This window comes from Neoarius graeffei, chromosome 19, assembly GCF_027579695.1.
Source record: "Neoarius graeffei isolate fNeoGra1 chromosome 19, fNeoGra1.pri, whole genome shotgun sequence".
Taxonomy (NCBI): Eukaryota; Metazoa; Chordata; class Actinopteri; order Siluriformes; family Ariidae; genus Neoarius; species Neoarius graeffei.
Window position 1 is genome coordinate 48,902,640 of NC_083587.1, and position 16,410 is coordinate 48,919,049.

Consider the following 16,410-nt stretch of genomic DNA (forward strand, 5'->3'; position numbering starts at 1 on the left):
ATACAAGTAGAAAGTTATAGATGGAGGACGGGAGCGAGAAGGGGGAAAAAAAGAGCAACGACTATACGATGAGCTTCTACTGTATTAAGCATAAATCCTGTCCGATGGTTGACTTGTTTTGTCGGTCATCCCATGTTACATGACTTTCAAGAAAAACTCAGGGTAAAGTTTCTTTACACCTCATTTTCTTTTTTTTACCCTAGCAGTAGGACTAATCGTATGTTTCTTTTTTTCTCTTTAGATAACGGATTCATTCCTGACACATTGCTCGAGGACGTTATGAAGGCATTGGATCTGGTCTCGGAGCCTGAGTAGTAAGTTTGTGCATGGCTGAACGTAATGTTTTCAGTGATAACAGTCGTCGGATGTTTGGTGTGTTTTGGTATCTGTAGTATGTGTGTGGATGTGGACATGGGTGTGTTTGAGAGAGACCGAGAGAGAAGAAAAAGAAGCACCTGCAGTCCCTCCTCAAGTCACCCGCTGACTACTTTTGGTTCACATTTCCCTGGGTCAGTCTGCAGGATGCAAAGCAAAGGAAAGACAGAGAAACAAGGGAAAATAATCCCTCTCTTTCATCTCTGCTCTGTTAAAGTGATACAGAAGGTCCAGAGGGTCAGCACATCCAGAATCAGATCTTCTGTTGTAAACACTCACTCCAGAGCAGACTGGTGGACCTTTGAAACTCTCACCTCATAAACAGCACGTTTCCAGCCCTAACTTCGGTTGGCAAAATGCTGTGGAGGCATTTCGAACAAAAAGAGCTCATCATGAAACTGCACGGGCTGTTTTTGGTGCCGTTTGTTGTCTGTCTGACTGTTTTTCTGCCTTTAAGCAGGACCGCGGAAAACCTACCAACCCGATTTCCATGAAACGTGGTTGAAGGGCCAACGAAGAAGCATTACATTTTGGAGCGGAATCATGAATTTAGTTTCACTTTGGTTAACGTGATGAAATACAGCGTTTGGCTTTCACAGAAGTCTGCGCTTAACGATGCCATACAGCGTAAAGTTCAGTCGGGACAAAACACAGCCAGTGTAGAAACACGATGACTCCATATCACGATCCACATTGAAGGGTACCAGTAATCCTCTGGGATTCACTTGTCGGCACATAATTCTAAGAGTTTCGGAAATATATCCAGACGCATCAAGTGGTTGCGGTTGCAGACTTGCATCTGATAGAAGAGTCCACCATTGTCCTTGACAGAAGTCTGTACTCTGAGTACTAGTCCTTCTCGTATTGTTTTATATGATCGCTTGCAGACAATTTGCGTCATTGTTCATGTGCGAGGTCCGTGCCATGTCCGTCATCATGCGTTCACAGCATAAAATAAATAAGTGAACTGGATTGGACCATGGAGTGGACCGAGTCGCCATCCGATCAGTCAGTGCATCCATAATACCGTATATCTGTACTCCTGCATAAAAATCTCATAAATTCATAGTCTCATAAAAATCCATCCATTGCTCCAAGTACATCATGACAAATTGGAAAATCATCACTGACTGGGTGATGAGATGCAGCCTGACAGCAAAAGGAGTACTGTTACCACCACAGAGCTGATCGTTTTCCTCTAACAGCGCATACTGAAGTGGTTTAGAAGAAGAAGAAGCCGTTCCATATACATTGCAGCACAGTGAAATGCTTTTCTTTACACATCCCAGCTTGTTAGGAAGCTGCGGTCAGAGCGCAGGCACACCGTCCCTGGAGCAGAGAGGGTTAAGGGCCTTGCTCAAGGGCCCAGCAGTGGCAGCTTGGTGGTGCTCGGGCTTGAACCCAAACTGCCATTTTTATTCTTTTAGTATCATAATGATTTGCCAACGATTGCAATTTTTAATTCATTAATGATTGACCGTTAGTCTGGCTAACGCGACTTCAAAGCTCTGCGAGCTATTGGTCTGGCAAAGATATTAAGCCCAACCGTTTCCCAAAGCGCGTGGTTGACCCGCCTCCCTGAAATGCCTCAGTTTGCTACTGGTCGAAGCCAGAAAAGGCTGTGACGAAGCTTAAACCAATCACATCACTCTTTCCTCTGACGTATGTGACGCGACGGAAACTGCTTGAGTAACAGGAAGAAGATAAATACCTCCAGGGCTGCTCTTGGCTCCGTTTTCAATGAGAACTTCCCGTTGAATGCTTTCAATACAGCATCTACCGCTGTGTCAAAGGCTTGCCGCTGCTCCATGTTCGTAATGTTTCTAGTGAATGAAGCGCTTCCGGCGTAGATTCTGTAAACAATCTGTGGCTTCCGGTCGCAGTTCTACTACGTCAGTGCCTTGAACACGACTCTACCCAGGGCCGTTGGAGATGCTCAAAGTTGATTGGCTCCCGATTTTTCGGGAGCTTGGAAGAGCTGGAGATAGCTTGCCTTGCCAGACTAAGCTCGCAACAGGCCCTCGTGTTGCGTCACACTTAGGATGGGCGGGCCCAGGCTAATTGACCGTGCTTTTTAATCATTTTATACCGACATTTAATGTATTTGCATTTAACGGCCATAAGACAAGATAGTTCTTGTTTGATATGAGCGCAGTTATACATAGCTGTTCCCTCATCGCCGTCTCTAATTTGTCTGTCTTGTAGTTAATAAAACAAAAAAAAAACACACACAACTTATGTCACCGAGAAATATAGCTGAGCGATATGACAATATAAAATATATCGTGATGAATTATATCACAGTACACTTTTCTGAGATATTGTGATATCTCTTTTTAATAATTTTTAAGAATATTTATTTTTCTCGGCGGCACGGTGGTGTAGTGGTTAGCGCTGTCGCCTCACAGCAAGAAGGTCCGGGTTCGAGCCCCGTGGCCGACGAGGGCCTTTCTGTGCGGAGTTTGCATGTTCTCCCCGTGTCCGCGTGGGTTTCCTCCGGGTGCTCCGGTTTCCCCCACAGTCCAAAGACATGCAGGTTAGGTTAACTGGTGACTCTAAATTGAGCGTAGGTGTGAATGTGAGTGTGAATGGTTGTCTGTGTCTGTGTGTCAGCCCTGTGATGACCTGGCGACTTGTCCAGGGTGTACCCCGCCTTTCGCCCGTAGTCAGCTGGGATAGGCTCCAGCTTGCCTGCGACCCTGTAGAACAGGATAAAGCGGCTAGAGATAATGAGATGAATATTTTTCTCTTCAATACGTCTTTAAAATAATTACAAATTGACTGAAAGCAGCTGTTTATCTGTTAAAGTTGCTATACTTGGTGTTTAAATTTCTCCTCCTCTGTGTTAAACGTTATTATCTGTCTGTTTGGATTTTTTATATTATATCCCTCATCAAAAAATTCCCATGCAGGGATTGGCCAAGGCTGGCTCACGCAACGTAAAATAGTTCCACCACTGATTAAGCAATGTATCTCGTGATGTAAAAAAAAATGGATATGGCGTGAGTCAGTCATGGTGTATCCTGGATATACCATGAACTGATGTCGCAATTCCAAGCTATACAGCCGACTCGAGTCACAGCTGTGGCGCCACGAGCATTTCTGTGTGTGTAGATCTACGTATAATGATCATGCCTAGCGAGGCAGGCGATAGCATGGGACACTGCACATGCACAGGTCGGAGGTCGCTCCGATGTAAATAAACACGGCTGCGTGTAGTGAGTTTATGCCGAGATTCAATCTTGACCCTTTTAGTTTGGAATTTTTTGATGAGGGATATAAATCTAATATATTTTGATTTAATTTAAAAATTAAAATACACCTTAAATAAACTATCAACAGGTTATTTTTTTAAATCTAACACGACTATATCGGGGCGGCACGGTGGTGTAGTGGTTAGCGCTGTCGCCTCACAGCAAGAAGGTCCTGGGTTCGAGCCCCGGGGCCGGCGAGGGCCTTTCTGTGTGGAGTTTGCATGTTCTCCCCGTGTCCGCGTGGGTTTCCTCCAGGTGCTCCGGTTTCCCCCACAGTCCAAAGACATGCAGGTTAGGTTAACTGGTGACTCTAAATTGAGCGTAGGTGTGAATGTGAGTGTGAATGGTTGTCTGTGTCTATGTGTCAGCCCTGTGATGACCTGGCGACTTGTCCAGGGTGTACCCCGCCTTTCGCCCGTAGTCAGCTGGGATAGGCTCCAGCTTGCCTGCGACCCTGTAGAAGGATAAAGCGGCTAGAGATAATGAGATGAGATGAGACGACTATATCGCTGGCAGTTCATCAGCAAACCAATACATATATTATGACACGTATTATGTACCATATAAATGGCTTTTTAGAATCATATGAGGATTTTTTTTTTTGTCTTAAAGACTCATGTGGCAGAAAACCTACTGACTGTCAAAGAGCTGACAGTTCAGACTCATTCCAGTCCTTACAGAAAGCTTCACCATGTCAATGATTGATTTATGCATTTTTTTTTTAAGGAACATGCTTTATAATCCCTTTATTAATAGCTTTATATCGCGCATATTTTCTGCCATGGCGGCACGGTGGTGTAGTGGTTAGCGCTGTCGCCTCACAGCGAGAAGGTCCTGGGTTCGAGCCCTGTGGCCGGCGAGGGCCTTTCTGTGCGGAGTTTGCATGTTCTCCCCGTGTCCGCGTGGGTTTCCTCCGGGTGCTCCGGTTTCCCCCACAGTCCAAAGACATGCAGGTTAGGTTAACTGGTGACTCTAAATTGACCGTAGGTGTGAATGTGAGTGTGAATGGTTGTCTGTGTCTATGTGTCAGCCCTGTGATGACCTGGCGACTTGTCCAGGGTGTACCCCGCCTTTCGCCCGTAGTCAGCTGGGATAGGCTCCAGCTTGCCTGCGACCCTGTAGAACAGGATAAAGCGGCTAGAGATAATGAGATGAGATATTTTCTGCCATGCAAGTTCGAGTGAATGAGTAGTTGCTACAGAAACGATAACAATCAGAATTACAGTTTGAGCTGCTGGAATAGAAAATGAATCAACACCTTCTGACCAATCAGAGTTCAGAATAAAGACACACAATCTCAGTGAGCGTGACATCTGTATTTTCCCTAATTACTTGTATGTGCGTGGATGTGTGTGTGGGGAGGGGAATTGGGCAAGTTTTGCAGATCATGCTTCCTTAAAAAGGAGAAGTCTGTTCATTTCAGAAATCGGAGTACTTGTATTAAAGCAAAGGCCGGATTCCAGACATTACTCATGACTATATATAACAACTTGAGCCTTCTATTCCTGGACATCGTAACTCGTGATTACAGCCCAATATTTTAACTCTTACATACTTTTCCTCACTTGTACGAACTTGCACGATGTATCTTTGCATGTTTTTTTTTTTCCATGAACACACAAGACATACTGTATGTGCGTATGTATGTATGCATGTGCGTGCATGCAATCTGTGTAATGTATGTACCTCTCTCACATGCGCGCACACACACGTACCTACAATGTCTCATGCTTTTTGTAAACAGTGTCAATCTGATGAAGAGTAAGCTGGATCCAGAGGGGCTAGGAATTGTTCTGTTGGGTCCATTCCTGCTCGAGTTCTTCCCCGATCAGGTAAAACACAGCATTCTGGATTGTGCTAAATCACACACATTGTTCTTGTTAGTTGGTGAAACTTCTAAGCTGCTGATTGAAAGATGAGTAGTTCAAATCCCAGTACTGCGAGACAGCCACTGTTTGGCATTTTGCACTGCTCAAATCAGTACTTGGAGTTTATGCCTCATTTGTACACAGTGGGGCAAAAAAGTATTTAGTCAGTCACCAATTGTGCAAGTTCTCCCACTTAAAAAGATGAGAGAGGCCTGTAATTTTCATCATAGGTACACTTCAACTATGAGAGACAGAATGAGAAAAAAAAAATCCAGAAAATCACATTGTCTGATTTTTAAAGAATTTATTTGCAAATTATGGTGGAAAATAAGTATTTGGTCAATAACAAAAGTTCATCTCAATACTTTGTTATATACCCTTTGTTGGCAATGACAGAGGTCAAACGTTTTCTGTAAGTCTTCACAAGGTTTTCACACACTGTTGCTGGTATTTTGGCCCATTCCTCCATGCAGATCTCCTCTAGAGCAGTGATGTTTTGGGGCTGTCGCTGGGCAACACGGACTTTCAACTCCCTCCAAAGATTTTCTATGGGGTTGAGATCTGGAGACTGGCTAGGCCACTCCAGGACCTTGAAATGCTTCTTACAAAGCCACTCCTTCGTTGCCCAGGCGGTGTGTTTGGGATCATTGTCATGCTGAAAGACCCAGCCACGTTTCATCTTCAATGCCCTTGCTGATGGAAGGAGGTTTTCACCCAAAATCTCACGATACATGGCCCCATTCATTCTTTCCTTTACACGGATCAGTCGTCCTGGTCCCTTTGCAGAAAAACAGCCCCAAAGCATGATGTTTCCACCCCCATGCTTCACAGTAGGTATGGTGTTCTTTGGATGCAACTCGGCATTCTTTCTCCTCCAAACACGACAAGTTGAGTTTGTACCAAAAAGTTCTATTTTGGTTTCATCTGACCATATGACATTCTCCCAATCCTCTTCTGGATCATCCAAATGCTCTCTAGCAAACTTCAGACGGGCCTGGACATGTACTGGCTTAAGCAGGGGGACACGTCTGGCACTGCAGGATTTGAGTCCCTGGCGGCGTAGTGTGTTACTGATGGTAGCCTTTGTTACTTTGGTCCCAGCTCTCTGCAGGTCATTCACTAGGTCCCCCCGTGTGGTTCTGGGATTTTTGCTCACCGTTCTTGTGATCATTTTGACCCCACGGGGTGAGATCTTGCGTAGAGCCCCAGATCGAGGGAGATTATCAGTGGTCTTGTATGTCTTCCATTTTCTAATAATTGCTCCCACAGTTGATTTCTTCACACCAAGCTGCTTACCTATTGCAGATTCAGTCTTCCCAGCCTGGTGCAGGTCTACAATTTTGTTTCTGGTGTCCTTTGACAGCTCTTTGTTCTTGGCCATAGTGGAGTTTGGAGTGTGACTGTTTGAGGTTGTGGACAGGTGTCTTTTATACTGATAACGAGTTCAAACAGGTGCCATTAATCCAGGTAACGAGTGGAGGACAGAGGAGCCTCTTAAAGAAGTTGTTACAGGTCTGTGAGAGCCAGAAATCTTGCTTGTTTGTAGGTGACCAAATACTTATTTTACCAAGGAATTTACCAATTAATTCATTAAAAATCCTACAATGTGATTTCCTGGATTCTTTCCCCCCATTTTGTCTCTCATAGTTGAAGTGTACCTATGATGAAAATTACAGGCCTCTCTCATCTTTTTAAGTGGGAGAACTTGCACAATTGGTGGCTGATTAAAGACTTTTTTGCCCCACTGTATATATTAATGTTGTGTTTATTTTACAATTTGTGTATTGCTGGCTATCATGATCATGCTCATCTAACATGTGGCCCTTATAAAGCCCAATTCCCAAGAAAAGTTGGGCCGCTGTGTAAGCCATAAATAAAAACAGAATGTGACAATTTGCAAATCATGGAAACACTATGTCATTGAAAATAACACAAAGACAACATATCAAATGTTGAAACTGAGAAATTTTATTGTTTTTTAAAAAAATATATTCTCATTTTGAATTTGATGTCGGCAACACATTTCAAAAAAAGTTGGGACGGGGCATGTTTACCACTGTGTTTCATCACCTCTACTTTTAACACCACTCTGTAAATGTTTGGGAACTGAGGAGACCAATTGCTGTAGTTTTGAAAGAGAAATGTTGTCCCATTCTTTCCTGATATATAATTTCAGTTGCTCAACAGTTCGGGGTCTCCTTTGTCATATTTTGCGCTTCATAATGCGCCAAATGTTTTAAATGGGAGACAGGTCTGGACTGCAGGCAGGCCAGTTTAGCACCCAGACTCTCCTACTACAGAGCCATGCAGTTTTAATATGTGCAGAAAGCGGTTTGGTATTGTCTTGCTGAAAGAAAGAAGGCCTTCCCTGAAAAAGATTTTGTCTGGATGGCAGCATGTTGCTCTGATACGTGTATGTATCATTCAACATTAATGACGCCTTCCCAGATGTCCAGGCTACCCATGTCATGTGCACTAATGCACCCTTGTACCATCACAGACGCTGGCTTTTGAACTGTGCACTGATAACAAGCCGGATGGTCCCTCTCCTCTCCTCTTTAGCCTGGAGGACGTGGTGTCCATGATTTCTAAAAAGAATTTCTACTTTTGATTCGTCAGACCTCGGGACAGTTTTCCACTTCGCCTCAGTCCATCCTAAAAGAGCTCGGACCCAGAGAAGGTGGCGGTGTTTCTGGATATTGTTTATATCTGGTTTTAACTTGCATTTGTGGATGCAGTAATGAACTGTTTTTCACAGACGATGGTTTTCTGAAGTGTTCCTGATCCCATACAGTGATTTCAACTACAGACACGTATCTGCTTTTAATGCAGTGTCTCCTGAGGGCCTGAAGATCACAGGCATCCAATGTCAGTTTTCAGCCTTGTCTCTTGCGTACAGAGATTTCTCCAGATTCTCTGAATCTTTTAAAGATATTAAGTAGCACAGGATGATGTGATCCCCAAATTCTTTGCAATTTTACATTGAGGAACGTTATTCTTAAATTGTTGCACTGTTTGCCCACGTAGTCTTTCACAGAGCGGTGAACCCCTCCCCATCTTTGCTTCTGAGAGACCGCACCTCTCTGGGATGCTCTTTTTAAACCCAATCATGTTACTTGCCTGTTGCCAATTAACCAAATTTTTTTTTTTAAAGCATTACACAACTTTTTCAGTCGTTTGTTGCCCCGTCCCAACTTTTTTGAAATTCAAAATGAGCATATATTTGATATGTTGTGATTTGCAAATCTTCTGTTTTTATTTAAGTTGTATACAGTGTCCCAACTTTTTTGGAATTGGGGTTGTACTTGTAGGTTAAAAAATAGAATTTTGAATGGTATAAAAATATATGAAGAAGAATATTATTACAGCAATACAGTTACATCTTGTATTCCCTTCAGCAGTTTTTTTTAAGTGCTCATCTACAACTCGAGCAACTTGTTGAGCTCACGTTAGCGACCGTCCTGCACGCGATGCAGTAATAATAAAGTGTCAGTAATATAAAGTAAGCTTATACTCTCAGTTGTTTGTTTTAAAAATCACACCATGTCTGCAGCTAAATATCGGTTTAAGTGATGCATGTTTTATCGTTTATGCTGCGAGTACGGAGGCGTCCTGACCACTAACGTGAGCTAATGTTTTGTGTGGTAAATTTCTGGCTTTCCTCTCCTGCTAGGATTTTCATGTTAGTCATGTTGGCAGCTCCGGTGCTGTAGTCTGACTTTCCTTTAATGCAGCTCTTCTTTTCACTTGTATGCTGAAGGACAAGGAAAGAGAGAGTGACGTTTATAGTTGGCGTATTGTTGCAGCTTCTCTGGGTATGTGTTAAATAGATTAGGGGTTTAGGGATACATATTGGTAAAAAGCCTCCATTTACTGTTGAATCAAACATTCAAACCTTATTGCAGACACACAAACGTACACAGGCTGCTGTAGCTGTGCCAGCGGTACACGGTTAGACAGAGTTTTTTGGCTCCTTATCTGAGTGCGTGTTTGGGTTTTAGTGAGGCATGGAGCTGGGCTCCGGGACTTTTTTGGCTTGCTAGAGCATTCGCTGCTATTTGGTAACCGCAGGTTCCGTGTTTGTTTGATCTGGCCATGGTGATTTATGTCCAGAAAAATGCTTTAATTTCGGACTTTTCATGTTGCATGAATGGCATGATTTCATTTACGTTGATTTAGTTTTTGCTGGACAGAGATCATTGGGCATTTCTTTGGAATGGAAAAAGCATTCATGAATGTTCTGTGCAATAACATTGTTGAGTGAAGTTGAGTCTGTCAAACTGAATGATGCTTTTATTTTCTGGCTCTCAGTCCCAAAATTGGGAGTCGACATTACATTTCATTTCACGTCCTTGTTTTACGCCCTCAAATAGACCTGATTTGAATTATGAAAGACTTCAGTCAGATCTGTTAACCTGTGGCGAAATTGCAATGAGGAAAGACCGCACATGGTTATTATCTTAAAGGTGGTCTTGCACTCGAGTCCACACACCAACACGCACTCATGTATCCTCTTGCCGTTGCAGGACTCAGGGATTCCAGACTCATTTCCTGTGTACCACTACAATGGCCTGAAGCAGTCCAACCACAATGAGAAGGTAACACGCGCACACAACCTCACCCATACCATGCCCATGCACATTATACACACATCAGTGCACATTAGCATTAGCTGGAGCGCTTGATCTCGTCTGACCCACTGCACCACATTGAGTGAAGCCTATATGTGATTATTGAAGCGATGTTTGTGCGTCTAGATCAAACCCATTTCAGCAGCCCACTCACCCCACGACTGGTCTCCTTATGGTCAGTCAGCTGTTTCCGGCTTCAAAGGTCGACTGCCTTTGAAGCCACTCACTGAAGACACATTCATTATCGAATGGTGTTTAGAGTTGTGCCGCATGAACGCTGGAGGATTGACAATCCGATTTTAGCCCCAGTTTGCCCTTTTCAGGAGCTCAGAAATGGATTTAAAGAACATCCATCTGAACATCCATGAGTTCTAGTATGATGTAACATGCAGTGTAGAGATGGAGAAGCAGGAAGCAATCGCGTGAGATCAGCACGGCTTTCATTCAGGACAATCCAAACGCCGCCGCCGCCGTCGTCGTCAAAATTCAGAGCAGGGGTCAGAGAACAGGCAGACCATGTTAACAAGGGTATAATAGGTCTGTCTCAGAAACCAGGTACTGTAGGGGTACCCCATTAAATATACTCAGTCAATAAACTATACGGTTTTGAATGGCGATGTTGGTTTTAATTTGAAATAAAATGATGAAAGAAATAATACAGATAAAACCAAATCTTTGATGTGAATACTCGATTCAGAATTTGGCCAAAATTCTGCAAATTTGTGGAAAAATGGCGGCTTGATCTGGGACATGATAAATGGTTGATCACATTCCCTTTAAAAGGTTGTAGTCCACTGAAAAGTCTACAGTTATCACTAATTGTATTTTAAGTCGTAACTTTATACAACCCCGATTCCAAAAAAGTTGGGACAAAGTACAAATTGTAAATAAAAATGGAATGCAGTAATTTACAAATCTCAAAATCTGATATTGTATTCACAATAGAACATAGACAACATATCAAATGTCGAAAGTGAGACATTTTGAAATTTCATGCCAAATATTGGCTCATTTGAAATTTCATAACAGCAACACATCTCAAAAAAGTTGGGACAGGGGCAATAAGAGGCTGGAAAAGTTAAAGGTACAAAAAAGGAACAGCTGGAGGACCAAACTGCAACTCATTAGGTCAATTGGCAATAGGTCATTAACATGACTGGGTATAAAAAGAGCATCTTGGAGTGGCAGCGGCTCTCAGAAGTAAAGATGGGAAGAGGATCACCAATCCCCCTAATTCTGCGCCGACAAATAGTGGAGCAATATCAGAAAGGAGTTCGACAGTGTAAAATTGCAAAGAGTTTGAACATATCATCATCTACAGTGCATAAAATCATCAAAAGATTTAGAGAATCTGGAAGAATCTCTGTGTGTAAGGGTCAAGGCCGGAAAACCATACTGGGTGCCCGTGATCTTCGGGCCCTTAGACGGCACTGCATCACATACAGGCATGCTTCTGTATTGGAAATCACAAAATGGGCTCAGGAATATTTCCAGAGAACATTATCTGTGAACACAATTCACCGTGCCATCCGCCGTTGCCAGCTAAAACTCTATAGTTCAAAGAAGAAGCCGTATCTAAACATGATCCAGAAGCGCAGACGTCTTCTCTGGGCCAAGGCTCATTTAAAATGGACTGTGGCAAAGTGGAAAACTGTTCTGTGGTCAGACGAATCAAAATTTGAAGTTCTTTATGGAAATCAGGGACGCCGTGTCATTCGGACTAAAGAGGAGAAGGACGACAAGTTGTTATCAGCACTCAGTTCAGAAGCCTGCATCTCTGATGGTATGGGGTTGCATTAGTGCGTGTGGCATGGGCAGCTTACACATCTGGAAAGACACCATCAATGCTGAAAGGTATATCCAGGTTCTAGAGCAACATATGCTCCCATCCAGACGACGTCTCTTTCAGGGAAGACCTTGCATTTTCCAACATGACGATGCCAAACCACATACTGCATTAATTACAGCATCATGGCTGCGTAGAAGAAGGGTCCGGGTACTGAACTGGCCAGCCTGCAGTCCAGATCTTTCACCCGTAGAAAACATTTGGCGCATCATAAAACGGAAGATACAACAAAAAAGACCTAAGACAGTTGAGCAACTAGAATCCTACATTAGACAAGGATCGGTTAACATTCCTATCCCTAAACTTGAGCAACTTGTCTCCTCAGTCCCCAGACGTTTACAGACTGTTGTAAAGAGAAAAGGGGATGTCTCACAGTGGTAAACATGGCCTTGTCCCAACTTTTTTGAGATGTGTTGTTGTCATGAAATTTAAAATCACCTAATTTTTCTCTTTAAATGATACATTTTCTCAGTTTAAACATTTGATATGTCATCTATGTTCTATTCTGAATAAAATATGAAATTTTGAAACTTCCACATCATTGCATTCCGTTTTTATTTACAATTTGTACTTTGTCCCAACTTTTTTGGAATTGGGGTTGTACACCTAAGGATTGGTGCGCTCACAGAATAATCATAACCGTAATAAAACATCATGCAAAATATTTGATCACCGTTGTAACTCCATTTTCCGCAGACCCAAAACCAATACGATCGTGTGTTTTGATCTAAACGGAAAGCCTCAGGGTCGAGGTCACGACCTCACCAAAAGTAGTAACTTAAAATCACTACGCCATATAAACATTGTTATAAATCTGCGATTTAGTTTTTTAAAACGAAAGCTGAAAGTTAGGTATAGAATATGTTTCTTACAGAATATGTTACGATGGTAGCTGGTCTTGTATGAATTTCTGAGCTACCGTATAAAATGAGTTGTGGTCCATTTTTTACCGTAGCGTGTTATTTGTGTGCGGGGAAGGACACACATTAACAATTTGCATGTGTAGAATGGAATTTTCCACTCCAACAGTTAGAAGTTGATCGTGCTTCCATTTGCGGTCTTTCTGTTACGTGGGTGATCTGTTCGGACGTTATCACTGAAAAGGTGAGTTTTGACAGTTTTATTTTGTTTTAGTCTTGCAGTATAAGGCAGTAGAATGTTTCTTTTTCATCGTACTTTCATATTTCGTAGTGTTTGCGTATTTTTGGCCAATATTTTGCAACCATGGTCAATTTAGATCGAACTTTTGATAGAATCTACGGCCAGTCATTTTGCCCCGCCCCCGCCTCGCGCTCCGTCCGGTGCGGTAGTGATGTCCCGTTGCTCGCGCGCCGCAGCAAAGACCCGCGCGACCTTCAGCCGGTACAGTCGCTGTTCTTTTACCACCGCCGTTATTCTCATCTTTCCGGTGTGTTCTTGATTTTTCCATTGTGTCCTATTTCGCCATATCAAATACCCAAAACGCATCATATTATTCATATTTAAGTGAATAATCAATTCAGTCATCATAACTTGGCATTTTTAACCCAAGCAATCAAAAAGAGAAAATTTATTTAATATTTTCACTCATCTGTGAAGGAGGGGCTTTAATTCTTCATGATGTAGTTATTTTATGTATTTATATTTATTGTTATATTCATGATGTATTTTATGTAGTTATACTAGGGGGCGAGGTATTGTTTTCGGTGGGGTTTCTTTGTTTGTATGTTTGTTTCTTAGCAACATTACGGGAAAATTGCTCGACCAATCTTCATGAAACTTTCAGGATAGATGGGCATTGGTCTCAAATAGAACCTCCAACATTTTGAGGGTCATCTGGTCAAGGTCACCAAAAAGGTCAAAATCATAGTTATGACAGAATTCCTACATAATTATATTTCAGTTCCTCTGAAGAGCTCTTTAGTTGCACTTAAAAACAATCAAACAAACAATAAGTGCTACCGGGCAAGGTTTGTTTTGCCTGGCAACACTTGTATTTAGCTTTCGTTTCTGCTGGTAGCAATGAGTTTTATTTTTAACATGTTACAGCATTTAAGGGGGACCTGAAGTCATTTTTAAACTTGCTTTATTTCTTAATTAATGTGTTATTCAATTACGTTTTCGGTTTGAGTAACCTTATATCGTGACTCGTATTGGCAACTAATTGCAATTAAATATACTTATCGGCCTATTCGGTTTTTAGCCGTGTTGAATTTAGTTCATTTGGTCCACGGCAGGCGTCGCTTATCCGCACGATCTTCACGAGAGTTGTGCGAGACTTCGAAATGTGAAGCGTCAGCCAGGTGTCAGTGCCGCCATTTTGAGAACTGTTTTCCAAACGAAGTATTGCACAAAAACGAGTTTAAATGACAATTACTGCTTACTTTTTTCAAACTTTCCTGACAACAAACAAAACTTGCGGTTTGATTACATCAGCATTCGAAAGAGGGCGCGCACAGCTTTTTATGCAGTCGTGCTGAAAGAAATCAAATTAAAAGTCTCAAGTTTGATTGAATAAAAGGCAGCGGCAAAGAAGAAAGTATTCAGCCTTGATTTAAAAAGAACTGAAAGATGCAGGTAGTTTTTGATTAATGTGGGAAATACGCCAAGTGTAATATGGATTTATCACAAAAACAAATGCATGTATGTATTATTTTGAAAACCCACCAGCCGACTGATCCGGCACGTTTTAATCGCACGACAGTAATGACGTAAATACTAGCGCGACGGACTAGTGTCCAAAAGCGGTTTTTTGTTTGTTTTTCTTTCTTCTTTCCCATTTTACCAGTGAGCTCACTATATAGTCCTCTATATAGTAATTCCTTATTTCGGGAGTAGTGAACGAGTGAGCGATTTTGGACACAGGGAACGTTGGCCGATGTTTGTCGCTTTGATTTCTGCTGTACGTTTTACTTCCGTCCTACGATGTCTCGCACAGGTCTCAACAAATCTCGTTTATGGACTAGGGATGTTAACCGATGACCGTTTGACCGGTGGTTGACCGAATCAACGTTAACCGGTTCATTTTTTTTTGGTTGTCGGTGAAAAAAAAAAATCAATCGTTTTGAAGCTGCCGATTTTGGAGCGGAGAACCTGGAATTCTGTGTTTGTAAACGCTTGGGGCATGCCATGCGGTGTAAGGACGACAGCTGACAAATCAGAAACACCCATTCAGTCATGTCCCGCCCTCCCGCCCCAGTTAAAGACAGCTGACAAATCAGAAGCACCCATTCAGTCATGTCCCGCCCCAGTTGAACACAGCTGCCACCAGTGTTGCCAGATTGGGCGGTTTTAAGTGGATTTTGGCGGGTTTTGAACATATTTTGGGCTGGAAAACGTCAGCAATATCTGGCAACATTGGCTGCCACTCGGCGAAAAAGAAAAGTGTAGACACAGGCTTTTTAGCTTACAAATTACTATTCTGTTTTTTTTATTATTATTATTATTAGAAGGCACATGGAGTTTAGTCCTGCCTTGGCCAGTGCATTCTGAAAGTATGTTTCGGTCTGTAGCCAACAATGCATGTTATTGCAGATCATATCTCTCCACACAAACTAAAGGCGCAGATGCCGACTTTTTCACGGCTTTTTCATGGACTGTAACGGCATTTGCTTATGTAGTAATTTACTCGATTGAATTTACTCGAATTTACACAATTTACTCAAATGAAATTATTCAGACACTCCAAAAAAAATCGGATCTGCACGAGCCGTGAAAAAGGCGCGCCGTTTGCATCCCTGTTTAAACTCGTAGGTTAACCGACTTTAACCGGCTAATGAGGCTCGGTGGTCGGTCAAGATTTTTTTTAGTTTTCGCCATCCCTATTATGGACGTTGCTTTGACATATTACAGAGCATATTTCAAACACTCATAACTTGCTGTAGCAGTGACAAAATAGCTATCAAAAATGCATTCCTATATTTAATAAAATGAGATAAATAGAATTTCGATGATAAAAAATTTGCCTTCAGTTCGCCTTTAAACTGTGTCTTTAGCGTGTGGTGGAGTCGACGTGAACACCCAGAGCAAGCACACAGTCACTACATGCCCCAGTACACAGTCCTCCTCTGTCTTCTTTTCCAACAAGTTATGATGGAAAAATCCCAAAGCCGGGGGTTCTCATGTTCGGAGTCATGTATTTCGTAAACTGATCGCTCCACGGCCAGTCTATCAACCTTATTTTGATCATGATTGTAATAAAGATTACTCGGCTCAACATGTTATTCAATTCAAGTCGATAATATTGATCCAAACGTTCGATTTCCCCCCCAACTAAGAAAAAAATTTCCAGTCTACTCCGCTGGTGCTGCCATTTTAGAAATCACATGATGCATCGCTGCATGCTGATTGGTTGAAAGGTGAGTGACGTCGAATTTGTCTGCAAGAAACCACGCACCAATGTTTTAAATGTGAACTGTTAAAATGAGTAACAAAAACAGGACTAAAGGCTCACGACA

At 42.3% G+C, this 16,410-nt stretch overlaps 1 protein-coding gene across 1 annotated transcript in view; it reads left to right on the forward strand.

The window, feature by feature from the left end:
* Positions 1-16,410, forward strand: part of mindy3 (MINDY lysine 48 deubiquitinase 3) — a 175,754-nt gene that overhangs the window by 139,729 nt on the left and 19,615 nt on the right. Inside the window, exons 12-14 of the mRNA XM_060900932.1 lie at positions 242-314; positions 5,374-5,461; positions 10,024-10,095. Of these exons, the coding sequence (XP_060756915.1) occupies positions 242-314; positions 5,374-5,461; positions 10,024-10,095 (233 nt within the window). The remainder of the gene's footprint in view (positions 1-241; positions 315-5,373; positions 5,462-10,023; positions 10,096-16,410) is intronic.